This window comes from Coregonus clupeaformis, chromosome 13 (assembly GCF_020615455.1).
Source record: "Coregonus clupeaformis isolate EN_2021a chromosome 13, ASM2061545v1, whole genome shotgun sequence".
In the NCBI taxonomy this organism is placed as follows: domain Eukaryota; kingdom Metazoa; phylum Chordata; class Actinopteri; order Salmoniformes; family Salmonidae; genus Coregonus; species Coregonus clupeaformis.
In genome coordinates this window covers 21,538,169-21,565,023 of record NC_059204.1, presented here as the reverse complement: position 1 = coordinate 21,565,023, position 26,855 = coordinate 21,538,169, and the positions used below count along the sequence as shown (strand labels likewise).

The window sequence follows — 26,855 nt, the reverse complement described above, 5'->3', positions numbered from 1 at the left end:
ACAAAGGTAATGTGGTTTGGTAAGAAGCATGCCTCTCTAACCCACCGGTGTGATTACTACCTCTGAGGGTTTAGAGCTTGCGGTAGGCACGTACAAGTACTTGGCAGTATGGCTAGACGGTACTCTGTCCTTCTCTCAGCACATAATCTTTGCCTGCAGCTTTGATAACTCTAGACTTTGTTTTCTCTATCGTAATCGCTCCTCTTTCACCCCAGCTGCCAAACTAACCCTGATTCAGATTACCAATCCTCCCATGCTAGATGTAATTTATAGATCGGCAGGTAAGGGTGCTCTCGAGCGGCTAGATGTTCTTCACCATTCGACCATCAGATTAGCCACCAATGCTCCTTATAGGACACATCACTACACTCTATACTCCTCTGTAAACTGGTTATCTCTGTATACCCGTCACAAGACCCACTGGTTGATGCTTATTTATTAAACCCTCTTAGGCCTCACTCCCACCTATCTGAGATACCTACTGCAGCCCTCATCCTCCACATACAACACCCGTTCTGCCAGTCACATTCTGTTAAAGGTCCCCATAGCACACACATCATTGGGTCGCTCCTCTTTTCAGTTCGCTGCAGCTAGCGACTGGAACGAGCTGCAAAAAACAGTCAAACTGGACAGTTTTATATCCAACTCTTCATTCAAAGACTCAATCATGGACACTCTTACTGACAGTTGTGGCTGCTTCGTGTGATGTATTGTTGTCTCTACCTTCTTGCTGTTGTCTGTGCCCAGTAATGTTTGTACCATGTTTTGTGCTGCTACCATGTTGTGTTGCTACCATGTTGTTGTCATGTGGTGTTGCTAACATGCTGTGTTGTCTTAGGTCTCTCTTTATGTAGTGTTGTGGTGTCTCTCTTGTCGTGATGTGTGTTTTGTCCTATATTTAATTTTTTTATCCCTCGTCCCTGCAGGAGGCCTTTTGCCTTTTGGTAAGCCGTCATTGTAAATAAGAATTTGTTCTTAACTTACTTGCCTGGTTAAATAAAACAACTGGGATGTTGCCTACCCTCACCACATGGGGTCAGCCCTTCAGGAAGTCCAGGATCCAGTTGCAGAGGGAGGTGTTTAGTCCCAGGGTCCTAGGCTTGGTAATGAGCTTGGAGGGGATAATGGTGTTGAGCGCTGAGCTGTAGTCAATGAACAGCATTCTCACATACAGTGCTATGAAAAAGTATTTGCCCCCTTTCTAATTTTCTCTACTTTTGCATATTTGTGATACTGAATGTTATCAGATCTTCAACCAAAACCTAATATTAGATAAAGGGAACATAAGTGAACAAATAACACAACAATTACATATTTATTTCATAAACAAAGTTATGCAACACCCAATTCCCCTGTGTGAAAAAGTAATTGCCCCCTTACACTCAATAACTGGTTGTGCCACCTTTAGCTGCAATGACTCCAACCAAATGCTTCCTGTAGTTGTTGATCAGTCTCTCACGTCGCTGTGGAGGAATTTTGGCCCACTCTTCCATGCAGAACTGCTTTAACTCAGTGACGTGTGGGTTTTCAAGCATGAACTGCTCGTTTCAAGTCCTGCCACAACATCTCAATTGGGATTAGGTCTGGATTTTGACTAGGCCATTCCAAAACTTCCAATTTGTTGCTTTTTAGCAATTTTCATGTAGACTTGATTGTGTGTTTTGGATCATTGTCTTGCTGCATGACCCAGCTGCGCTTCAGCTTCAGCTCACAGACGTATGGTCTGACATTCTCCTGTAGAATTCTCTGATACAGAGCAGAATTCATGGTTCCTTCTATTAAGGCAAGTCGTCCAGGTCCTGAGGCAGCAAAGCATCCCCAAACCATCACACCAACACCACCATGCTTGACCTTTTGGTATGATGTTCTTACTGTGGAATGCAGTGTTTGGTTTTCGCCAGGCATAATGTGACCCATCTCGTCCAAAAAGTTGACTCAAGTTTGCCAAAAAGCACCTGGATGATCATCAATACTCTTGGAAGAACGTTCTATGGACAGATGATTCAAAAGTATAACTTTTTGGACGACATGGTTCCAGTAATGCCTGGCGTAAACCAAACTCTGCATTCCACAGTAAGAACATCATACCAAAGGTCAAGCATGGTGGTGATGGTTTGGGGATGCTTTGCTGCCTCAGGACCTGGACGACTTGCCTTAATAGAAGGAACCATGAATTCTGCTCTGTATCAGAGAATTCTACAGGAGAATGTCAGACCATCCGTCTGTGAGCTGAAGCTGAAGCGCAGCTGGGTCATGCAGCAAGACAATGATCCAAAACACACAATCAAGTCTACATGAAAATTGCTAAAAAGCAACAAATTGGAAGTTTTGGAATGGCCTAGTCAAAATCCAGACCTAATCCCAATTGAGATGTTGTGGGAGGACTTGAAACGAGCAGTTCATGCTTGAAAACCCACACGTCACTGAGTTAAAGCAGTTCTGCATGGAAGAGTGGGCCAAAATTCCTCCACAGCGACGTGAGAGACTGATCAACAACTACAGGAAGCATTTGGTTGGAGTCATTGCAGCTAAAGGTGGCACAACCAGTTATTGAGTGTAAGGGGGCAATTACTTTTTCACACAGGGGAATTGGGTGTTGCATAACTTTGTTTATGAAATAAATATGTACAGTGGGGAGAACAAGTATTTGATACACTGCCGATTTTGCAGGTTTTCCTACTTACAAAGCATGTAGAGGTCTGTAATTTTTATCATAGGTACACTTCAGCTGTGAGAGACGTAATCTAAAATAAAAATCCAGAAAATCACATTGTATGATTTTTAAGTAATTAATTTGCATTTTATTGCATGACATAAGTATTTGATCACCTACCAACCAGTAAGAATTCCGGCTCTCACAGACCTGTTAGTTTTTCTTTAAGAAGCCCTCCTGTTCTCCACTCATTACCTGTATTAACTGCACCTGTTTGAACTTGTTACCTGTATAAAATACACCTGTCCACACACTCAATCAAACAGACTCCAACCTCTCCACAATGGCCAAGACCAGAGAGCTGTGTAAGGACATCAGGGATAAAATTGTAGACCTGCAGAAGGCTGGGATGGGCTACAGGACAATAGGCAAGCAGCTTGGTGAGAAGGCAACAACTGTTGGCGCAATTATTAGAAAATGGAAGAAGTTCAAGATGATGGTCAATCACCCTCGGTCTGGGGCTCCATGCAAGATCTCACCTCGTGGGGCATCAATGATCATGAGGGAGGTGAGGGATCAGCCCAGAACTACACGGCAGGACCTGGTCAATGACCTGAAGAAAGCTGGGACCACAGTCTCAAAGAAAACCATTAGTAACACACTACGCCGTCATGGATTAAAGTCCTGCAGCGCACGCAAGGTCCCCCTGCTCAAGCCAGCGCATGTCCAGGCCCGTCTGAAGTTTGCCAATGACCATCTGGATGATCCAGAGGAGGAATGGGAGAAGGTCATGTGGTCTGATGAGACAAATATAGAGCTTTTTGGTCTAAACTCCACTCGCCGTGTTTGGAGGAAGAAGAAGGATGAGCACAACCCCAAGAACACCATCCCAACCGTGAAGCATGGAGGTGGAAACATCAATCTTTGGGGATGCTTTTCTACAAAGGGGACAGTACGACTGCACCGTATTGAGGGGAGGAGGGATGGGACCATGTATCGCGAGATCTTGGCCAACAACCTCCTTCCCTCAGTAAGAGCATTGAAGATGGGTCGTGGCTGGGTCTTCCAGAATGACAACGACCCGAAACACACAGCCAGGGCAACTAAGGAGTGGCTCCGTAAGAAGCATCTCAAGGTCCTGGAGTGGCCTAGCCAGTCTCCAGACCTGAACCCAATAGAAAATCTTTGGAGGGAGCTGAAAGTCCGTATTGCCCAGCGACAGCCCCGAAACCTGAATGATCTGGATAAGGTCTCTATGGAGGAGTGGGCCAAAATCCCTGCTGCAGTGTGTGCAAACCTGCAGGAAACGTATGATCTCTGTAATTGCAAACAAAGGTTTCTGTACCAAATATTAAGTTCTGCTTATCTGATGTATCAAATACTTATGTCATGCAATAAAATGTAAATTAATTACATAAAAATCATACAATGTGATTTTCTGGATTTTTATTTTAGATTCCGTCTCTCACATTTGAAGTGTACCTATGATAAAAATTACAGACCTCTACATGCTTTGTAAGTAGAAAAACCTGCAAAATCGGCAGTGTATCAAATACTTGTTCTCCCCACTGTAATTGTTGTGCTATTTGTTCCCTTTATCTAATATTAGGTTTTGGTTGAAAATTTGATAACATTCAGTATCACAAATATGCAAAAGTAGAGAAAATTAGAAAGGGGCAAATACTTTTTCATTGCACTGTATGTATTCCTCTTATCTAGGTGGTTGAGGGCAGTGTTGAGTGCAATTGAGATTGCGTCGTCTATGGATCTGTTGGTTCAGTATGCAAATTGGAGTGGGTCTGGGTTGATTGAGTTGATGTGTGCCATAACCAGTCTTTCAAAGCACTTCATGATTACAGATGCTACAGGGTGGTAGTAATTGTGGCATGAAGCTTTAGAGTTCTTGGGAACAGGAATGATGGTGGTCATCTTAAGATGTTGGGATTACAGACTGGGACACGGAGATGTTGAAAATGACCTTGAATATGCCTGCCAGCAGTTCTGGGCATGGTCTGAGAACGCACCCTGGAATACCGTCCAGCCCCGAGGCCTTGCGAGTGTTGACCTGATTTAAAGATCTTACTCACGTCAGCCTCAGAAAGCGAGATCACCCAGTCCTCTGGGGGCCCTCACGCATGGTACGATGTTGTTATTGTGGAAGCATGCATAAAATGCATTGAGTTTGTCTGGTAGAGAGGCATCGTTGGGCAGATCACGTTCTTCCTTTGTAATCCGTAATGGATTGTAGCCCCTGCCACATGCGGCGGGGGCTGCTATATGGGGCGAGAACCACTCCCAATTAAACAATATCAAAGTTGATTTGAAATGCATTTAAACACTATACACTTCCCCTTTTAAAATTATTGTTCTTAGATCATTTACCATAATTATCATGCTGACCGTGACTGTGATGCTGACAGTAACGGTGATAATGTCTGCTGATATATTAGTGTTGATGGTGAAATGACCATAACTGTACTACCCATAAGGATCTACACTACCAGTATGATGACATGGTAGCATTGAATATGGCCACAGAGGCCTACATCCTGTATTTATTTATACAGTATTCTCTCTCGCTCCCCCACCGACCACAGCTAGGTCTTAGGTTACCGTTGTCACCATATTAAATGTTAGCTGGCATCCGTTTACCGTAGAGATGAGGAAACAGATTTGTTGAGTGTATGACAGGTGTTTATTAAGCTTAGTGGTTAGCAGCAATGTTCCCTCTAAGTTGCACTTGTGCGCGGGCGCGCAGCTCCCTGGGACTGCCACACAGAATAAATATCAGCCCGCACAAAGAACCACGAGATTGAACTTCATACTCAGCCTGTACTCTACACAGACCTGTGTAGAGCTGCAGTAGGCCTATATGCAAATAGACCATATGCAAATGGTACATTGCCATATATGGATCTGTGCAATTAACTTTGAACTGGACTCAACCTTGTTTACAGCATGAGCGGGCGTGAGTAGATGCGCTTGTTTTGAGATCAAAGCTGCATGTAGCCACGTGCACATTTGCTCATGTCCTTTGCTAGTTAGTGGGTTATTAGCCCATTTATAGCTAATTTGTAGTCAGCAATGGGGGAATAATAGCTTCCTACAAGAGCATAAAACTTGTACATTACATTTCTAGACATTTTTGAAAAGCGAGTCAGGTAAAGAGCTTTTTGTTTTTTGTTTTAAAGGGGCAGTGTTTGTATTTTGAGACAGGCTTGAATAAGCTAAGTAGCCAATAGGCAGAGGGTACCATAATGTCTGATTCTCTGTAATAATGGTATGGGAATAATAATGCATTTTATTTTGTAAAGTGGTTTCTTGCATCAAACAACACAACATTTTCAGGATAATGTCAAGCCCTGTATGTTTTTTTCAAAAGTCTCATGAAATGTAGGCCTACATTGAACACTACACATTGGCTGCTGCTGTAGGCTGAATGATAGAACAGCTATTTCCATGTTAAAATGTTATGGGATACATTTTCTCCATAGTTTTTTATGGTAGGCCACTGGTAGGCCTACATTATGATCAAATAGCCACAGTAGCCTACTTGACCACTGTCTGAAACTGTAACTTAAAGCAGCTACAGCCTCAGTGTTCACAGTAAACGCGCGCTGGAAGTTGCACAGAATTTTCACAAAGTTCAAGTGTGCGCTCAGCAGACCTGACATTTGCTTAGTGATTTTTTTGTTTTGTTGAGGGAACATTGGTTAGCAGTACGGCTGTCACTTAGATCTAAGCCTACCACCTTTATAATGCTTCTCTCAGGACCCCATTTCATTTTGAAACACTTATGAAATACCTAGGTAATTTTCAGTTTCATTATAAAACAGCATCTGTGTTTAGAACATAAGACTTTCAGTTCTCTTCCTCTCTTGTCTTTGTGTTGTGGTCTTACATTGTTGCCTACAGTTGAAGTCGGAAGTTTACATACACTTAGGTTGGAGTCATTAAAACTTGTTTTTCAACCACTCCACAAATGTCTTGTTAACAAACTCGTTTTGGCAAGTCGGTTAGGACATCTACGTTGTGCATGACACAAGTAATTTTTCCAACAATTGTTTACAGACAGATTATTTCACTTATAATTCACTGTATCACAATTCCAGTGGGTCAGAAGTTTACATACGCTAAATTGACTGTGCCTTTAAACAGCTTGGAAAATTCCAGAAAATGATGTCATGGCTTTAGAAGCTTCTGATAGGCTAATTGACATAATTTGAGTCAATTGGAGGTGTACCTGTGGATGTATTTCAAGGCCTACCTTCAAACTCAGTGCCTCTTTTCTTGACATCATGGGAAAATCAAAAGAAATCAGCCAAGACCTCAGAAAAACAATTGTAGACCTCCACAAGTCTGGTTCATCCTTGGGATCCACGTTCATCTGTACAAACAATAGTACGCAAGTATAAACACCATGGGACCACGCAGCCATCATACCGCTCAGGAAGGAGACGCGTTCTGTCTCCTAGAGATGAACGTACTTTGGTGCGAAAAGTGCAAATAAATCCCAGAACAGCAGCAAAGGACCTTGTGAAGATGCTGGAGGAAACAGGTACAAAAGTATCTATATCCACAGTAAAACGAGTCCTATATCGACATAACCTGAAAGGCCGCTCAGCAAGGAAGAAGCCACTGCTCCAAAACCGACATTAAAAAAGCCTACGGTTTGCAACTGCACATGGGGACAAAGATCGTACTGTTTGGAGAAATGTCCTCTGGTCTGATGAAACAAAAATAGAACTGTTTGGCCATAATGACCATCGTTATGTTTGGAGGAAAAAGGGGGTTGTTTGCAAGCCTAAGAACACCATCCCAACCGTGAAGCACGGGGGTGACAGCATCATCCTGTGGGGGTGCTTTGCTGCAGGAGGCACTGGTGCACTTCACAAAATAGATGGCACCATGAGGAAGGAAAATTATGTTGATATATTGAAGCAACATCAGTCAGGAAGTTAAAGCTTGGTCGCAAAGGGGTCTTCCAAATGGACAATGACCCCCAAGCATACTTCCGAAGTTGTGGCAAAATGGCTTAAGGACAACAAAGTCAAGGTATTGGAGTGGCCATCACAAAGCCCTGACCTCTATCCTATAGAAAATTTGTGGGCAGAACTGAAAAAGCGTGTGCGAGCAAGGAGGTCTACAAACCTGACTCAATTACACCAGCTCTGTCAGGAGGAATGGGCCAAAATTCATCCAACTTATTGTGGGAAGCTTGTGGAAGGCTACCCGAACTGTTTGACCCAAGTTAAACAAATTAAAGGCAACGCTACCATATACTAATTGAGTGTATATAAACTTCTGACCCACTGGGAATGTGATGAAAGAAATAAAAGCTGAAATAAATCATTCTCTCTACTATTATTCTGACATTTCACATTCTTAAAATAAAGTGGTGATCCTAACTGACCTAAGACAGGGAATTTTTACTAGGATTAAATGTCAGGAATTGTGAAAAACTGAGTTTGAATGTATAAGGTGTATGTAAACTTCTGACTTCAACTGTATGTCCTGTACTCTGTGTCTCTCTGCTCCTCTTTGCACTGCTCATCATTCTCAGTTCCCCCTTAGTCAGGTGAGAGGGAAACAGACTGACGGACAAAGGGTTTGGTCTTGCGTAATATCCCATGCCTCCTACAGCTCACCAGTCAGAAGTCAAACTCAGCATAGACTATACAGTGTTTCCCCTAGGATTCTTTTCAGCAGCGGCAAGGTTAGCGTGGCCAATGGCACGGTTTTAGAGGCCCTCTTGGCTGCAGAGACAATTTTGTTTATTTAAAGCAAATTTTCCCCTATTCTACACATTTGTCATGGGGCTGCTCCTTCAAAATTTCAAGAACTTTGAAAGTTTCTTCAAGTGCAGTCGCAAAAACCATCAAGCGCTATGATGAAACTGGCTCTCATGAGGACCTCCACAGGAATGGAAGACCCAGAGTTACCTCTGCTGCAGAGGATAAGTTAATTAGTTACCAGCCTCAGAAATTGCAGCCCAAATAAATGCTTCATAGAGTTCAAGTCACAGACACATCTCAACATCAACTGTTCAGAGGGGACTGTGTGAATCAGGCCTTCATGGTCAAATTGCTGCAAAGAAACCACTACTAAAGGATACCAATAATAAGAAGAGACCTGCTTGGGCCAAAAAACACGAGCAATGGTCCTTTGGTCTGGAGTCCAAATTGGAGATTTTTGGTTCCAACCGCTTTGTCTTTGTGAGACGCGGTGTGGGTGAACGGATGATCTCCGCATGTGTAGTTTCCACCGTAAAGCTTGGAGGAGGAGGTGTTATAGTGTGGGGGTGCTTTGCTGGTGACACTGTCTGTGCTTTATTTAGAATTCAAGGCACACTTAACCAGCATGGCTACCACAGCAGTCTGCAGCGATACGCCATCCCATCTGGTTTGTGCTTAGTCCCACTATCATTTTGTTTTTCAACAGGACAATGACCCAACACACCTCCAGACTGTATAAGGGCTATTTTACGAAGGAGAGTGATTTAGTGCTGCATCAGATGACCTGGCCTCCACAATCCCCCGACCTCAACCCAATTGAGATGGTTTGGGATGAGTCGGACGGCAGAGTGAAGGAAAAGTAGCCAACAAGTGCTAAGCATATATGGGAACTCCTTCAAGACTGTTGGAAAAGCATTCCATGTGAACCTGCTTGAGAGAATGCCAAGAGTGTGCAAAGCTGTCATCAAGGCAAAGGGTAGCTATTTGAAGAATCTCAAATATAAAATATATTTTGATTTAACACTTTTTTGGTTACTACATGATTCCATGTGTGTTATTTCATAGTTTAGATGTCTTCACTATTATTCTACAATGTAGAAAATAGTAAAAAGAAAAGAAAACCCTTGAATGAGTAGGTGTGTCCAAACTTTTGACTGGTACTGTATGTCTGTGTTAAGCAATGAAATATGGCAATTTCTTTGGCAGACTCCTCTTGTCTTTTTTGAGTAGCAAAGCGTACAGGCTTGGTAGAAAGTGGGGGAAAGCGACTCCTTATACCAGTAATGGGGCTATTTGAACAGAGGATTTTTGCTGTTAGAATGTGAGAGCTGGATATTGAGGTTTAGGTGGATCTGATTAGTGGTTATTGGAGATGCGCACAGCACCCTCATGCCCATAATCTAACATTGAATGTGTGTGTGTATATGTGTGTGTCTCTTCACACACACAGGGGTGGACTGATTCTGACTCAACAGACCACGTCATCAGTCAGCTGAGGAGAGGGGAATGAGTGGGAGGCAGAAAGCTCAGTGGGAGCCAGGGGGTGAAACAGACACACACAAGTCTCCTGTGCCCTGCACTGTGCCCTGCGTTATTCACACTCTCTACAGCGGTCTTTACCATGGCTACAGCTCCTCTGAGTCATTATAGATACTCACTGGGCTTAGAGAGGAATATGCCAGAACAGCTTGACTCACAGCTGTAAAGTCGTGACTTTCATCTACTGCCCTCTGGCATGTTAGTAAGGCTTAAGTAGTGAACTGATGACACATTCAATACACTATTCTCTCAAACACCACCTTTTATGCTCCCACTTGATTAGAATTAGCCTGTAATCCTACACTTGGGGTCCTTAGTGTTGGCAGAATCCGAACTCTAGAGGGCGGTAGAGTATCTGTTTTAATATGAACATGACAAAGGGAATAGGGCAATTCCATGGTAACAGAGTGACACAGAGACACACTTATTCCCTTTTAAAATGTATGCCAAGCAATAACCATTGATTGCAAAGTTTAACAAACCATACACCAATATGCAGAAGTCTACTTTTAACAATTTGCCACAGAACATTTTACTAAAACACATTTATTTGAGGAACAGTGCAGATGCAACATTTGGTAACAGAATCTCCTGCAGTTTTTTTATGTGACCACAATATCCCCAAAATATGTACTCCAAATTAAGATGCAAAGATGTCTGCGGAAAGAATGGGGTGTCAGCTATGATATGACACCTTGAGTTTGAAAAAATCTATTTTGGTTATTGAAGTACAGTAAGTGAAGTGGATCAACACCCGGTATCCGAATGATGGTAACAGAATGACATCATTGGTCCTTGATCTGTACTATACAGAAATGCATTCTCTTCATGGTGACATATCCTGAGTAGGTACACAAAGGTAGACAAATGTAATATCCTCCTTTTCATGTTTGGGTATTATTCTACACACTGGCTATTATTCTAATGAGCTCCACCCCCAAACAAGACCACATTTGGTTGGTCCAGACCAGACCAAATCTGTACCAGTCGTCTGTTTCACAAGTTGGACATCACAGCACAGTTCAGTACAGTCCAGTAGACTAGGTTACGTTATACTGTACTTGACTCTACCTTTCTTTACTTTACTTTACTGTGCTGTACTCAGGGTTCGCACAAAGTGTTTAAAGTACTTGAATTTGGCACTCTGAAATTCAAGTACTGGAATACCTTAAATCAGACATTTTCTCAAGTTGTAACTTGAAAAGTACTTGAACTAAAATGAGAGGATAACAGAAAATGATCAAATATGTTAGTATAAGAACTATTAGAAACATTTATTGGTTTTGAGAATTAATCATGAATGATTCATGTATGCTCATTCCGTTCACCTGCTCCCCCGGATTTGCCTTGTTAGCAGGGGGTTCATTCACCACTCTGTCCAACTGGAAAGTCCGCCCACGACATAGGCTGAGAGGTGAAATGAACTACCTCAGCCCAGACCTACAGTGGCAAGTAGCAGAGAGACACCGCTGACAGTGGGAATTCCTTTAACGTTCCTCGACTCCTGCCATGTCAACAGACATCCCCCAAACAAACCCCCCCCTGACTGTCGGAGAATGAGTGTACAACTGGTGAATAGTCGCTGATATTTCGGTCAGATGTCTAGCTAGCTAGGTAGCTCAAGGGCTCTGGCTATTAGCCAGGTAGCTAGCTATAACTAACTGGCTATAAGGATGAAGTTAGACGCTAACGTTGAACGGAGCCTGACCACAGCAGGAGCAGTTGACTGAAATTAAGCTAACTATAATCAAAAGATGGTTCTCATAATACCTTTTTATAGAGAGGTGTGAGACAGACAGTGGTGAGTCAGGCTGCAATGAAGGAGGCAAAGGAGATACACAGAGAGAGGAAGCATTGAAGCAAGCAGGGAAAGAGGTTAGTAGTACAGTGGTTCCCAAATTTGTGGGGTCCCCTAAAATGTAAATAGGATCCCCTGAGAGAGTCTTTAATCTTATCAAACACATTAATAACGTATTTCTCTTCAAATGGGTATAGAATACAACGAAGGGCCTTTTACACTGTCAGAATTCACTTTCATGTCATTATGTGTTGTGACAGCCTGTGGGACCTAAACGTTTGAAATATAAAGACAATTTAATATTATGTACACTGAACAAAAATAATGTACACACAACAATTTCAAAGATTTTACTGAGTTACAGTTCATATAAGGAAATCAGTCAACATCATCAGTACTGACTTAGCACTCATGTATGTAGTACATAAGTAGTGAAACACGTATTATTGAGTAGAACTTGTCAGGTAGTGATGTCGACTAGAAACAATTGCATAATAGGAACTATTACAAATTGATGGTCCTTGAAAATAAATATTAGTGCTTGAAAAAGTACTTGAAAGTCCTTGAATTTCACTTGCCACTGTCTGTACAAAGCCTGTGTGTACTGTGCTCTACTGCAACTCTGTTTTATGACTATGACTTTCTATTGTGGCCAATTCGATTGCATTCACTCTGTTACTGATTTGGTAACAGAGTAACACATTTTTAATCACTTAATAATTCATAAATACAATTGTTATCAGTAAAAACAGTTTAACTAATTGGTAGGTCTACCTTAACTTATTAATTCTGTGAACTTTCATAATCCTCCCTCATGAGGGAGAGAAATTTGAAAATACCTTCATACCATGCCTGTGCCATCCCGGGTTATACGGTATTACCCGTAGTTCACACAAGTTTATTTTTATTTTTACGTATGAAACCCCCCCCCCCCTCATAAAGTTATGCAGTTTGCAGCCCACACAAAACAAATATTTGGCCACAGGGATCTTAATCCAGGAGGGGATTGTCTCTGCTGCTGTTACCAAGATGCTTGGTCTTGCAAGCTAACGTTAGCCATGTTATGGATGTTGGTGTGTTGCTATTTGTCTCGTCTCTGCTGCACGTGCTCTGGTTGTATGTATCGCAGGTTTGTTAGATAGCACAAGGGGTTGGGGTCAATTCCATTCCAAATGAGGACGTGTTTTGAAATTCCATTCAATAATGTAAATAAAAAATCCTAATTGAAAATGAATGGGACTTCTTTCTCGGGTTAGCCCAATAATTCAGAGGGTCCTAAATCCCAGCCCCAGCGCTGACTAGTGTTCTGTGAAAGTACTGAGAAAAGGTTAACCCAGTTTAAACATTGACGTGTTCGTGGGGAGGCCAGGAGTCTGAAAGCACAGTGTTTTTAAAGTGTGAGCTGTGATATGTGTGGGACAAAAACACAGCTTTATGCATGAAATCAAACACTAATAATAAAACTATCATTAATATCAGTCGGTAAAGTCTACATCACAGGAGGTTGATGGCACCTTATTTGGGTAGGACGGGCTCATAGTATTTGCTGGAACGGAATAAGTGAAATTGTATCAAATTTATTAAACACACAATTTCCATGTGTTTGATACCATTCCATTCCCTCCACTCCAGCCATTATTATGTGCCGTCCTCCCCTCAGTAGCCTTCTGAGCTACTGACATTTTTTAAAATATTGTCCCATGTACAGTGCCTATCATAAGTATTCACCCCCCCACCAACCCCCTTGCATTTCTTCACATTTTATTGTGTAACAAAGTGGGATTATAATGGATTTAATTGTCATTTTTTTGTCAACTATCTACACAAAATACTCTGTCAAAGTGATTTTAATGATAAATAAAATACTAATATAGCTTGATTTAGATGAGAATTCACCACCCTGAGTCAATACATGTTAGAAACAGCTGTGAGGCTTATTGGGTAAGTCTCTAACGCCTCGATCACACCGACTGCGTCATTGCATTGTGGTACACCAGAAGCACATTTAATTTCCAATGGAACGCTGTGTTTGCCTTGCAGCATTGCGTTGCAGAGGCAGTTGTAGTGCGTTCTGTGTGGTGCATACATTGGATTTATCGAATGTGTGCGTAGATGGCTTGACAGAAATGGTAGCAAAAGGTGAATGTTTAACTTTTGTTGCACACATATCCAGATAATGCTGCGTACCATTTTGCGCAATGACGCTGTAGTTGTGATCGAGGCATAAGAGCTTTGCACATCTGAATTGTGCAGTATTTGGGGCCCTATAAAATCTATGATGCGGACGGAATCCAGACATTAAAACGGAATTCAACAATATTCAAAAATGTATTGAACTTAGTAGGAAATCAACTAAATGTATTGAACTTATTATAAAATTAATTATTATGCCCAAGATTATCATAAGATATTAACAAAATGCATCAGTGATTCATATTTTCCTTCAACTTTCTGAAGAGGCAATGCAGGAATGACCTTCTGTGTGTGCGCGCGTTTGTCTACCAGTTTGTGTAGCCGTTAGCGATGATGCTAATAATGATAACCGTCTTCTGGTAGATGGAATTAAATGTTAACTACAAAGTATGCCTACCTGGTATCATGATTATTGCATCAATCCAGTGGCGATTTGTTTAGCTCACTCTGCAATTACATGTATGCTACTGGTGCACAGTTGAATTAAAGGGTATCTACACCCCAAAATGTAAATGTGGTTTTAGCATTGTGGACTTAGAAAAACAACCAAATCAGATGTTCTATTTAAACACGTTTTTATTTTTTTTAGAATGGATTAGGCAAGAAGTAAAACTGACTTTATATGGCCCTAAATATTTGCCCATTATTCTTTTGAAAATTCTTCAAGCTCTTTCAAGGTGTTGGTGATCGTGGCTAGACAGCCATTTTCAGGTCTTGCCATTGATTTTCAAGCAGATTTAAGTCAAAACTGTAACTTTGCCACTCAGGAACATTCACTGTCTTCTTGGTAAGCAAGAAGTGTAGATTTGGCCTTGTGTTGTAGGTTGTTCTGCTAAAAAAGGTGCAGGTTTTCCTCTAGGATTTTGCCTGTGCTTAGCTCCATCCCGTTTCTTTTTATCCTGAAAAACTCCCCAGTCTTTGCCAATGTCAAGCATACCCATACCATTAACTAAATATACTTTCCTGCAACCCGCCTCACCCAATGTGGAACGGATTCTATTATTTCTTTATACATTTTTATCTAGAACCTCTGGCTGAAACTAGCCAGCTAACTAGCTACTTTCTATTAGCCACTGTTAGCAGAATTCACCATTGTCTGTGGCCTGCACTACCTACCAGCCAGCTCTAGCCTGGACAATTATCGGCCAGTCTGCACAGCGCGCTATCGACCCAGAGCATATCGGATTTTCTGCCGGAATCACTGAATGACTGGACCTTAACACCGGATCATCGCAACTAGCTAGCTGCAACCGGCTGTTGTTGGTGTTGTTGTTGGCTAATCACCACTGTCCCCAAGCAATCACCAGTTATCCTTGAGCTAGCCTCGTACCCATCTCCCGGCTAGCTACCTCTCTGTCAACTGGATGGGACCTCCTAGTGTTGACACGGAGCCCCGCCGATCCATCACGACTGGTCTGCCGACGTAATCGTCTGATGTTGTTTCAACGGGCTTCCCGTTGCGACGACCACGAGGATCCATCTGCTAGCCCCGGCCCGCTAGCACACGCAATCAACAGCCGTGCCTCCTGCTCGCCTGTGGCGTAGCAGCCGCCAAACTGCTCCCGGACTCACCTATTGCTGTTCACTGGACCTTATGATCACTCAGCTACACAGCTGATGCCTGCTGGACTGTTCCTTTATACGGTACCCCATCCTGTTTATCTGTTTAGCCTCAGCCCAAACTTTCGTCGCCATTACCAGCTGTTGTCTTAGCTCTCTCGAATAACACCTGTGATTGCTTTATGCCTCTCTCCCATGTCCAGGCTCTGTCGCAGCCGGCCGCGACCGGGAGACTCATGGGCGGCGCACAATTGGCCCAGCGTCGTCCAGGGTAGGGGAGGGAATGGCCGGCAGGGATGTAGCTCAGTTGATAGAGCATGGCGTTTGCAACGCCAGGGTTGTGGGTTCGATTCCCACGGGGGGCCAGTATAAAAAAAAAAAAAAATGTATTCACTAACTGTAAGTCGCTCTGGATAAGAGCGTCTGCTAAATGACTAAAATGTAATGTAAATGCAATGTCAATATGCCTTGCCTGTTGCTGTTTCGGTTAGTTCTTATTGTACTATTTCACTGTAGAGCCCCCAGTCCCGCTCAACCTGCCTCAGAGAGCTCCTTTGTCCCACCCCCCATAAACGCGGAGACTGGCTCAATCGATGCCTCCAGTGATGCTATCTCTTTCATCGGTACCCAACGCTTAGGTTTACCTCCACTGTACTCATATCCTTCCATATCCTTGTCTGTACATAATGCCCTGAATCTATTCTACAACGCCCGGATAATCTGCCCCTTTTATTCTCTGTACCCAACGCACTAGAAGACCAGTTCTTAAAGCCTTTAGCCGTAGCCTTATTATATTCCTCCTCTGTTCCTCTGGTGATGTAGAGGTTAACCCAGGCCCTGTAGCCCCCAGTATCACTCCTACTCCCCAGGCGCTATCATTTGTCGACTTCTGTAACCGTAAAAGCCTTGTTTTCTTGTACGTTAACATCCGAAGCCTCCTCCCTAAGTTTGAGTTATTCACTGCGTTAGCACACTCCGCCAACCTTGATGTTCTAGCAGTGTCTGAATCCTGGCTTAGGAAGGCCACCAAAAATTCAGAAATGTCCATCCCCAACTACAACATTTTCTGTCTAGATGGAACTGCCAAAGGGGGCGGAGTTGCAATCTACAGTAGAGAGCCTGCAGAGCTCTATCATACTATCCAGGTCTGTGCCCAAACAGTTTGAGCTTCTACTTCTAAAAATCCACCTTTCCAGAAATAAGTCTCTCACTGTTGCCGCTTGCTACAGACCCCCCTCAGCCCCCAGCTGTGCCCTGGACACCATATGTGAATTGATTGCCTCCCCATCTATCCTCAGAGTTCATACTGCTTCGTGACCTAAACTTGGATATGCTTAACACCCCGGCCGTCCTACAATCATCTAAACTAGATGCCCTCAATCTCACACAAATGATCAAGGAACCTACCAGGTACAACCCTAATTCCGTAAACATGGGCACCCTCATAGATATCATCCTGACTAATTTACCCTCTAAATACAACTCCGCTGTCTTCAACCAGGATCTCAGCGATCAATGCCTCATTGCCTGCGTCCGTAATGGGTCCGCGGTCAAACGACCACCCCTCATCACTGTCAAACGCTCCCTAAAACACTTCAGCGAGCAGGCCTTTCTAATTGACCTGGCCCGGGTATCCTGGATGGATATTGACCTCATTCCGTCAGTAGAGGATGCCTGGTTGTTCTTTTAAAAGTGCTTTCCTATCCATCTTAAATAAGTATGCCCCATTCAAAAAATGCAGAACTAAGAACAGATATAGCCCCTGGTTCTCCTCAGACTTGACTGCCCTTGACCAGCACAAAAACATCCTGTGGCGTACTGCATTAGCATCAAACAGCCCCCGCGATATGCAACTTTTCAGGGAAGTCAGGAATCAATATACACAATCAGTTAGGAAAGCAAAGGCTAGCTTTTTCAAACAGAAATTTGCATCCTGTAGCACTAACTCCAAAAAGTTTTGGGACACACTAAAGTCCATGGAGAATAAGAGCACCTCCTCCCAGCTGCCCACTGCACTGAGGCTAGGAAACACTGTCGCCACCGATCAATCTACGATAATCGAATTTCAACAAGCATTTTACTACGGCTGGCCATGCTTTCCACCTGGCTACCCCTACCCTGGCCACCAGCTCTGCACCCTCCGCTGCAACTTGCCCATACCCCCCCTCCCCCGCTTCTCCTTCAGACAGCTGATGTTCTGAAAGAGCTGCAAAATCTGGACCCCTACAAATCTGCTGGGCTAGACAATCTGGACCCTTTCTTTATAAAATTAGCCGCCGAAATTGTCGCAACCCCTATTACTAGCCTGTTCAACCTCTCTTTTGTATCGTCTGAGATCCCCAGAGATTGGAAAGCTACCGCGGTCATCCCCCTCTTCAAAGGGGGTGACACTCTAGATCCAAACTGTTATAGACCTATATCCATCCTGCCCTGCCAAGTTAACAAACAGATCACCGACCATTTCGAATCCCACCGTACCTTCTCCGCTATGCAATCTGGTTTCCGAGCTGGTCATGGGTGCACCTCAGCCACGCTCAAGGTCCTAAACGATATTATAACCGCGATCGATAAAAGACAGTACTGTGCAGCCATCTTCATCGACCTGGCCAAGGATTTCGAATCTGTCAATCACTGCATTCTTATTGGCAGACTAAATAGCCTTGGTTTCTCAAATGACTGCCTCGCCTGGTTCACCAACTACTTCTCAGATAGAGTTCAATGTGTCAAATCGGAGGGCCTGTTGTCTGGACCTCTGGCCGTCTCTATGGGGGTGCCACAGGGTTCAATTCTCGGGCCGACTCTATTCTCTGTGTATATCAATGATGTCGCTCTTGCTGCTGGTGACTCTCAGATCCACCTCTATGCAGACGACACCATTTTGTATACACCTGGCCCTTCATTGGACACTGTTAACAAACCTTCAAACGAGCTTCAATGCCATACAACACTCCTTCCGTAGCCTCCAACTGCTCTTAAACGCTAGTAAAACTAAATGCATGCTCTTCAATCGAACGCTGCTTGTGCCCGCCCGCCCGACTAGAATCACTACTCTCGGCGGGTCTGACTCAGAATATGTGGACAACTACAAATACCTAGGTGTCTGGTTAGACCGTAAACTCTCCTTCCAGACATTCCAGACCCCTACCTGTCCCAGACCTGCTGTTTTCAACTCTTTAATGATCGGCTATGAAAAGCCAACTGAGAGACCTGAGCCCTAGGACCATACGTCGGGACTACCGGCCGTGGTGACTCCTTGCTGTCCCCAGTCCGCCTGGCCTTGCTGCTATTCCAGTTTCAACTGTTCTGCCTGCGGTTATGGAACCCCTACCTGTCCCAGACCTGCTGTTTTCAACTCTTAATGATCGGCTATGAAAAGCCAACTGAGATTTATTCCTGATTATTATTTGACCATGCTTGTCACTTATGAACATTTTTGAACATCTTGGCATGGTTCTGTTATAATCTCCACCCGGCACAGCCAGAAGAGGACTGGCCACCCCTCATAGCCTGGTTCCTCTCTAGGTTTCTTCCTAGGCTTTCGCCTTTCTAGGGAGTTTTTCCTAGCCACCGTGCTTCTACACCTGCATTACTAGCTGTTTGGGGTTTTAGGCTGGGTTTCTGTACAGCACTTCGAGATATTAGCTGATGTAAGAAGGGCTATATAAAATAAAATTGATTGATTGATTGATTAAGCATCTCCAATCCAAAGTTAAATCTAGAATCGGCTTCCTATTTCGCAGCAAAGCCTCCTTCACTCATGCTGCCAAACATGCCCTCGTAAAACTGACTATCCTACCGATCCTTGACTTCGGCGATGTCATTTACAAAATAGCCTCCAACACTCTACTCAGCAAATTGGATGTAGTCTATCACAGTGCCATCCGTTTTGTCACCAAAGCCCCATATACTACCCACCATTGACCTGTACGCGCTCGTTGGCTGGCCCTCACTACATATTCGTCGCCAAACCCACTGGCTCCAGGTCATCTATAAATCACTGCTAGGCAAATCCCCGTCTTATCTTAGCTCACTGGTCACCATAGCAACACCCACCCGTAGTATGCGCTCCAGCCTGTATATCTCTCTGGTCATCCCCAAAGCCAACACCTCCTTTGGCCGCCATTCCATCCAGTTCTCTGCTGCAAATGACTGGAACGAACTGCAAAAATCTCTGAAGCTGGAGACTCTTATCTACCTCACTAACTTTAAGCATCGGTTGTCAGAGCAGCTTACCGATCACTGCACCTGTACACAGCCCATCTGTAATTAGCCTACCCAACTACCTCATCCCCATATTGTTATTTATTTTGCTCATTTGCACCCCAGTATCTCTATTTGCACATCATCTTCTGCACATCGATCACTCCAGTGTTAATAATATAAATTGTAATTATTTGGCACAATGGCCTATTTATTGCCTTACCTCCATAACTTACTACATTTGCACACATTGTATATAGATTTGCTATTGTGTTATTGACTGTACGTTTTGTTTATTCCATATGTAACTCTGTGTTGTTGTTTTTATCGCACTGCTTTGCTTTATCTTGGCCAGGTCGCAGTTGTAAATGAGAACTAGTTCTCAACTGGCTTACCTGGTTAAATAAAGCTTAAAAAAAAAAGGGATAAACACAAAACTGACCTTAGTTCAGTATCTAGGGGCATCCCCTTCCATCTATCACTACCAGCAATCAACCTTGTCTGCCATGACTAGCAGCAGACTACACCCTAAAATCCCCTTTCAATAATGCACACTCATTCCCATGTCTCCACCCCATCCTCCCTAAACAAAACCAACACCAAGAGATGCAGTCAGAAACATTAGCCATCTAATGACTCATGTTTGTAATGTGTAGTAGATTCCATTATTATGCCTGATAAGCCCTACACATAGGGAGCACGTTCTGTAGCTATAGGCTAGTATTCTTCTAGTGTTCTAGTATAGTTCTACGGAGTCTTTATCAGAAGGATTCTAATGGCTGTTTTTAGCTATGACTGTTTTTTATGGATGATTTTCTTGCTTTTATCCTTGTTTTTCTTGGTAAATTGATACTGTACGTTTTATCAAAATATTATTTTTCAAAAGATAATTTGTGCCGTTATTGTAATCTGTAATGAGTTGACTGAAGTGCCCCCCCCCCCCCTGGTGAGGTAGCCAGTGATGTGGAAGCAGAGCTGTCTACTTCTTGTATATGGAACTAAAGGGGCCGTACAACACCCCATCACACACTCCTCCCCAATGCCAGCGGTGCTTTGGGGGACGGAGGCAACATCAGCCGAGGGAATGGAGGGGGCGGACTGCAGTGTGGCACCACAACCCCCTGGTAGAGACTGACTGCACCGGAGAGGGAGGGGAGGAAGGGAGAGGGAGGGGAGGATAGCCTAAGTTGACTGGAGGAGAGGCACTTGTAAGCCCCCCTCTTCCCTCCTTCCTTCCATCTCTCCTCCCTCTCTTTCCATAGGGAGACAGGGGCGGGGCTGGAGTGGGGTGACAGGAGCGAGGGGGAGGTGTTAGATGGCCTGTACACACACATGCACCCCCCCTCCCCATGCCGATAGGCTGTGTTTGCCATGACCAGCAGGATTAGTGAGTGCCATAGCCACATATCCTGTGTTGAATAATGAAGGAGTTGGAGCAGTGTATGGGCCGGGTATGGGGTTCATGCCTGAACTGGGTTCACTAAGTTAAGTGGTTTCCTGCTTCCTGTGACAGCCAGCTAACCTATCTGTGTCTGTCTGTTTGGGGGGTGTTGTGTACGGTTTGGTGCCGTGCCATTATTGCCATCCTTTGTTACCCAGGTTCACTGCTCCACTGGCTGAGAGTAGAGTAGGCACATTTTCTCTCTGTACACATCACTGAGCCCGTTGTTTGACTAGGATCTACAATGAAGGGAATCGATTAATGGCTGTAATATCTCCCTCTACCCTCATCCATTAGGCAGTGTAATGATTAATTATGATTTTCATGTAATTAATTTAACTGGAAATGTATTCCAGTAACATACATTGGTATTGATTGTGTTGTGTTCTCCTGGCGATGCTGATTAGTGGTTTGTTGGGCAGTATTGGCTTTGTGTGTTTGATACAGCAGTGGTGTATCTGACTAGACCAACCAGATGGACTGGGGCTGGTGCTCCAAGGCCTTTGTAAGGAGGTGAGAGGTTATGTGTGGTTTCTGGGCTCCCCAGATATGGTATTGATAGGGTCATGTTACCCCCTTGGACTGGACTGGGGTGGGCTGTCCAGTCTAACCCTACAATCTGGTCCCCTCATCACACAGAATGACCCAGAATTGGACAGAGAATTGAACTGGGTGGAACACTGTGATGCAGATCATCGTCAGAACACACACACACACACACACACACACACACAGCAGTTTTAGAAGTCTATTCTCCTCCGGTGGGGAATCAACCATTACCTTTGTGTTGTGTCTGTCTGTCACAGTACTGTAGAGACTGGGTAATGGCCTGTTTTACCCCACAGTGTGACTGCCCATTAATATTTGATGCTGGCAGGATTGTGTCACAACGGGAAGGCTAACACACGGCGCTGCGAGTGTGTTGTCTTTGTTTGGCCCTGCCCGCAGATGATTGGCGTTTAGTGTGTGTGTGGGGGAGGTGGTATTGGCTCACTTCCCAATGCCCTGGGAGATGGAGTATGCCACACACACACACACACACACACACACACACACACACACGTCTTCCTGGTTCTGTGACTGTGATGTGACAGAATGTGAGGGAGCACTGCCCCGTTGTCCCAGATTGAAGACAAAGGATGATGATCAGAGCTCTGCTCCTCATAAATCCAACATTGATGAAGAGTCACTTACCCTCTCACTCTCTCTCACTCTCTCTCACTCTCTCTCACTCTCACAGCTCTTTGTCTTTGTTTGTCTAAACCCACATTACTCTTGTTAGTCTGTGTGTGCGTGCGTGCCAGTGTCCCTCTTGCCTCCATTTACTGTTTGATTCATAATAACATACAATGATATACTTCAGTTTCAATTACAGAATCAGGTGCACATGCACACACGAGCCAACAGTGGAAATAGGGCAGTGAGGGGGTCTCAGAAAATGTCTCCTCAGACGTGAGTCTGGCAAGATTAGACCTCTTCTCTTTGCGTGTGTGTGTCTGCACGCTCGTTTGTGTGTGTGTGTGTGTGTGTGTGTGTGTGTGTGTGTGTGCGTGTGTGTTGGCCCCACAGACTGGCAAATTCCATCTGGCACATTGTATTGTGGAGAGACAAAGAGCAGCGCTCTAGGCCAACTGTCTCTAGGAGGGGATCCTCCCGCAAGGCTTGGTGTTCTTATTGAGGTTGTTCTGCCTCACTTATCCCTCCCATGTTTCTCCTGCCCTGTCCCCCCATCCTAAAGGGGAGAGGGGGAGATGTTTTGTGGGGATGAAGGAAAGAAAGGAGGGGTGGAAAAGCAGGGGTTGATGGAGGTCTGAGGAGAGCACTTCCCTCTCATGTTCCCCCCACCTTGAAGGAGAGAGGGGTTGAAGGAAAAGGGTGGAGTAAGGAAAGGGGGGTTGGAGGGGAGAGGGATCACTTTAGAGGGGCTTTGTTACCTGCAGCATGACTTTCAAATATCTGTAGACACACACACACACAGTTAATTGGTTCATTATCGTTAGGGAGGGGAGGGGCTTGGAAACAGTGATTCCTCAATGTTAGAGTCCTGACACTGTCATGTTTATCTGCTGCTACAAGCCTCAACACTAATGTGGTAATACACTAATTATAACATGATCGAAAAACCAGGCAAAACACTGAAAGTAAAGGATTTGATTAATTAGCGAGTCGGCAGTCTATCAGTTCCATGGCATATATTAAGAAATATTGCGATATTTCGTAATTTCTTTCTTTTTACTTTTTGGATTATGTGCATATTGTTTTGTATTATTATTGCACTGTTGTAGCTAGAAACACAAGTATTGCGCTGCATCTGCGACAACATCTGCAAATCTATGTACACGACCAATACACTTTGATTTGAGTTAAATGACATTGAGCGATGTGTTTGGTGGGACACTGAATTTCGGTGAATGCCAAGTTTGCTGTGTGTGCTGTATGTGTGTTTAGGTGGGTCAGATCTACAGTTTGAGTTCCAGCACCTAAAACAAATCCTTAAAATCCATTGCTGATATGATTCCCAGTTCCCTCTCTTCTGATTCCACTTAACTCCTGTATCTGTCTGTGTCTGTGGAGAGGTCAGACACACACCAGAGAGAGAGAGAGAGACAGAGAGGTGGGGAGGGGAGGGAGAGAGACTGAGAGGTGAGGTGAGGTGGGGAGGGAGAGAGACAGAGAGGTGGGGGAGTGGAGGGAGAGAGACAGAGAGGTGGGGAGGGAGGGAGAGAGACAGAGAGGTGGGGAGTGGAGGGAGAGAGACAGAGGTGAGGTGAGGTGGGGAGGGAGAGAGACAGAGAGGTGGGGAGTGGAGGGAGAGAGACAGAGAGGTGGGGAGGGAGGGAGAGAGACAGAGAGGTGGGGAGTGGAGGGAGAGAGACAGAGAGGTGGGGAGGGAGGGAGAGAGACAGAGAGGTGGGGAGTGGAGGGAGAGAGACAGAGAGGTGGGGAGTGAGGGAGAGAGACAGAGAGGTGGGGGAGGGAGGGAGAGAGACAGAGGTGGGGAGGGAGGGAGAGCGACAGAGGTGGGGAGTGGAGGGAGAGAGACTGAGAGGTGAGGTGAGGTGGGGAGGGAGAGAGACAGAGAGGTGGGGAGTGGAGGGAGAGAGACAGAGAGGTGGGGAGGGAGGGAGAGAGACAGAGAGGTGGGGAGTGGAGGGAGAGAGACAGAGAGGTGGGGGAGGGAGGGAGAGAGACAGAGAGGTGGGGAGGGAGGGAGAGAGACAGAGGTGGGGAGGGAGGGAGAGAGACAGAGGTGGGGAGGGAGGGAGAGAGACAGAGGTGGGGAGGGAGGGAGAGAGACAGAGAGGTGGGGAGTGGAGGGAGAGAGACAGAGAGGTGGGGAGGGAGGGAGAGAGACAGAGGTGGGGAGTGGAGGGAGAGACAGAGAGGTGGGGAGTGGAGGGAGAGAGACAGAGAGGTGGGGAGGGAGGGAGAGAGACAGAGAGGTGGGGAGTGGAGGGAGAGAGACAGAGAGGTGGGGAGTGGAGGGAGAGAGACAGAGAGGTGGGGAGGGAGGGAGAGAGACAGAGAGGTGGGGGAGTGGAGGGAGAGAGACAGAGAGGTGGGGAGTGGAGGGAGAGAGACAGAGAGGTGGGGAGTGGAGGGAGGGAGACAGAGAGACAGAGAGGTGGGGAGTGGAGGGAGAGAGACAGAGAGGTGGGGAGTGGAGGGAGAGAGACAGAGAGGTGGGGAGGGAGGGAGAGAGACAGAGAGGTGGGGAGGGAGGGAGAGAGACAGAGAGGTGGGGAGTGGAGGGAGAGAGACAGAGGTGGGGAGGGAGACAGAGATGTAAGGAGGGAGGGAGGGAGAGCACTGTTAACAGGAGTGTCTCTTTCATGTGATTCCAAAAGTGTGTGTGAGAGAGAGAGTGTTTGTGCAAATGGGGGGGGGGGGTCAGCCAAAAGGAGAGGAGGACACGGCTTGTTTCCACGGGAACTGAGGAGAGGAAAGATGACAGGCCATCTTTCCCAGACATGCCTTCTCCTCTGCTCCCTCTCTCTCTACCTCTTGTTCTTTCTCTTCAGCACTACCCTTCTCTACAGCCACAACTCTGTGACCCTTTACTGTCATCTGTTGTCCTTTTATCTTCATCTCGCTCTCCTCTCTTCTCTCTCTCCTCTGATCTCTCTCTCCTCTGTTCTCTCTCTCCTCTGATCTCTCTCTCCTCTGTTCTCTCTCTCCTCTGATCTCTCTCTCCTCTGTTCTCTCTCTCCTCTGATCTCTCTCATCCTCAGCAGGAACTCAGAGGCTCAGTCTGGAGGCATGACACACACTTGACATTCACCAAGGTTCAGCTTGCAGTGAACTCATCTATTTTGTCTCTGACACGAGCACAACAACCTCTTTGCCCCCATCACTCCCTAACTCCAACAGTCTCAAACCAACAGTCACCTGCATCGCTCCATATCACAGACTGGTAGTAGTGTGTACTGTGTCTTTAGTGCGGGCCAGTACAGCCAGCAACACTTGTTTTGGTCCAGTTAGGACAGAGGCTTATTTGTGAAGCCACTCATGACACATTAGCACACACAGGCTAGTCCTCCTAGTCCATGAGTACACAGGCTGTAGGAGACCGACAGCACAGTCCATAGTCCTCAAGAAAACTGGGCTAATGCAACGTCTTCAGAGAGAGGGAGAGAGAGGAAGATAGGGAGACAATGAGGAGAGAGGGAGAGTATCAAACCAAGAGTATCAACCGTTCTGTTTTTGTACTTTTTGTTCTTAATTGACATCTCTCCGTCAGATTAAGAAAAGACACAACAACATACACAAATAGTGTTGGGTTTTGGATGTTGTTGTTCTCATACCAGAGCAAGAGACAGAAATAAAGAGAGCATACTCAAGAGAAGGAGAGCGTGGATTAGAAGAGCGAACGATGGGGCTCTGCGCGCACGCTCAAGAGAAAGAAAGAGCGAATGAGCGAAAGGGAGGGAGTGCTTTCCCTCTTCCCTAGCAACGGTTGGCTGTGGCTGTCTCAAGCCTGTTGTTAGAGCTCAGCCTGAGAGCAACCGCTAAAGCAGAGGGCTGTGGACACACACACACACTTTCATTCTCTTGTTCTCTCTGCCTGTTGGACCCCTGGTATTCTTTTTGGTCTTTTGTTGCCTGAGATGACGACTGCCTTTCACCCGTGAAAAAGAAGAAAAAACAGAGGGTATTCAGCGGAAGCAGAGGGATAGAGTGATAGTGAAGGAAGGAGAAGAGAAAGGGAAAGAAGCGTTTTTGAAGAGGAATCGTTGCTGGGAGGATGGAGCCCCTGAGCACTCGTGGCCTCCCCCGTCTCTCTTGGATAGATACACTCTACAGCAGTATGTATCACTCTCTCTACTCCTCTCTTCCTCCATCCCTCCATCTCTCTCTCTCTCCTCACTCCCCCTCCATCACTCACCCACCCCATTCTCTGAGCTGAGATGTCTGATCGCGTTAGGAACACACACACACACACACCAAGCACACTGGGTTTTGTCACGACTCCCAATGAGTGCCCATCACTATAGCTGCCCATAACAACACACCCCATTCCTACATGTATTATTTCAGCCTTTGAGGAGCACTGTTTTGGCCATTCATCTAAAGTGTGCGTGTGCGCATGCCCATGTGTGCGTGTTGCCTTGTGTGTGTACATTTACATTTTAGTCATTTTAGCAGACGCTCTTATCCAGTGCCTGTATATCCCTCTCTCCTAATGATGATATTAACTCATGTGTTTACTGTGGAAGAGCACAAAGGAGCATATTT

General features: G+C 45.1%; 1 protein-coding gene across 5 annotated transcripts in view; it reads left to right on the top strand.

Moving 5' to 3' along the window:
* LOC121579445 (active breakpoint cluster region-related protein) overlaps positions 1–26,855 on the top strand; it is a 242,135-nt gene that overhangs the window by 11,204 nt on the left and 204,076 nt on the right. For 2 of the 5 annotated variants that reach the window (XM_041894044.2, XM_041894043.2), the window contains exon 1: positions 26,085–26,425. The exons of 2 other annotated variants lie outside the window; for them this stretch is intronic. In XM_041894044.2, the coding sequence (XP_041749978.1) occupies positions 26,365–26,425 (61 nt within the window). In that variant the 5' untranslated portion in view covers positions 26,085–26,364. Of the gene's footprint in view, positions 1–26,084; positions 26,426–26,855 lie in introns of those variants that run through there. One more of the 5 variants, XM_045224289.1, reaches the window with a different exon arrangement.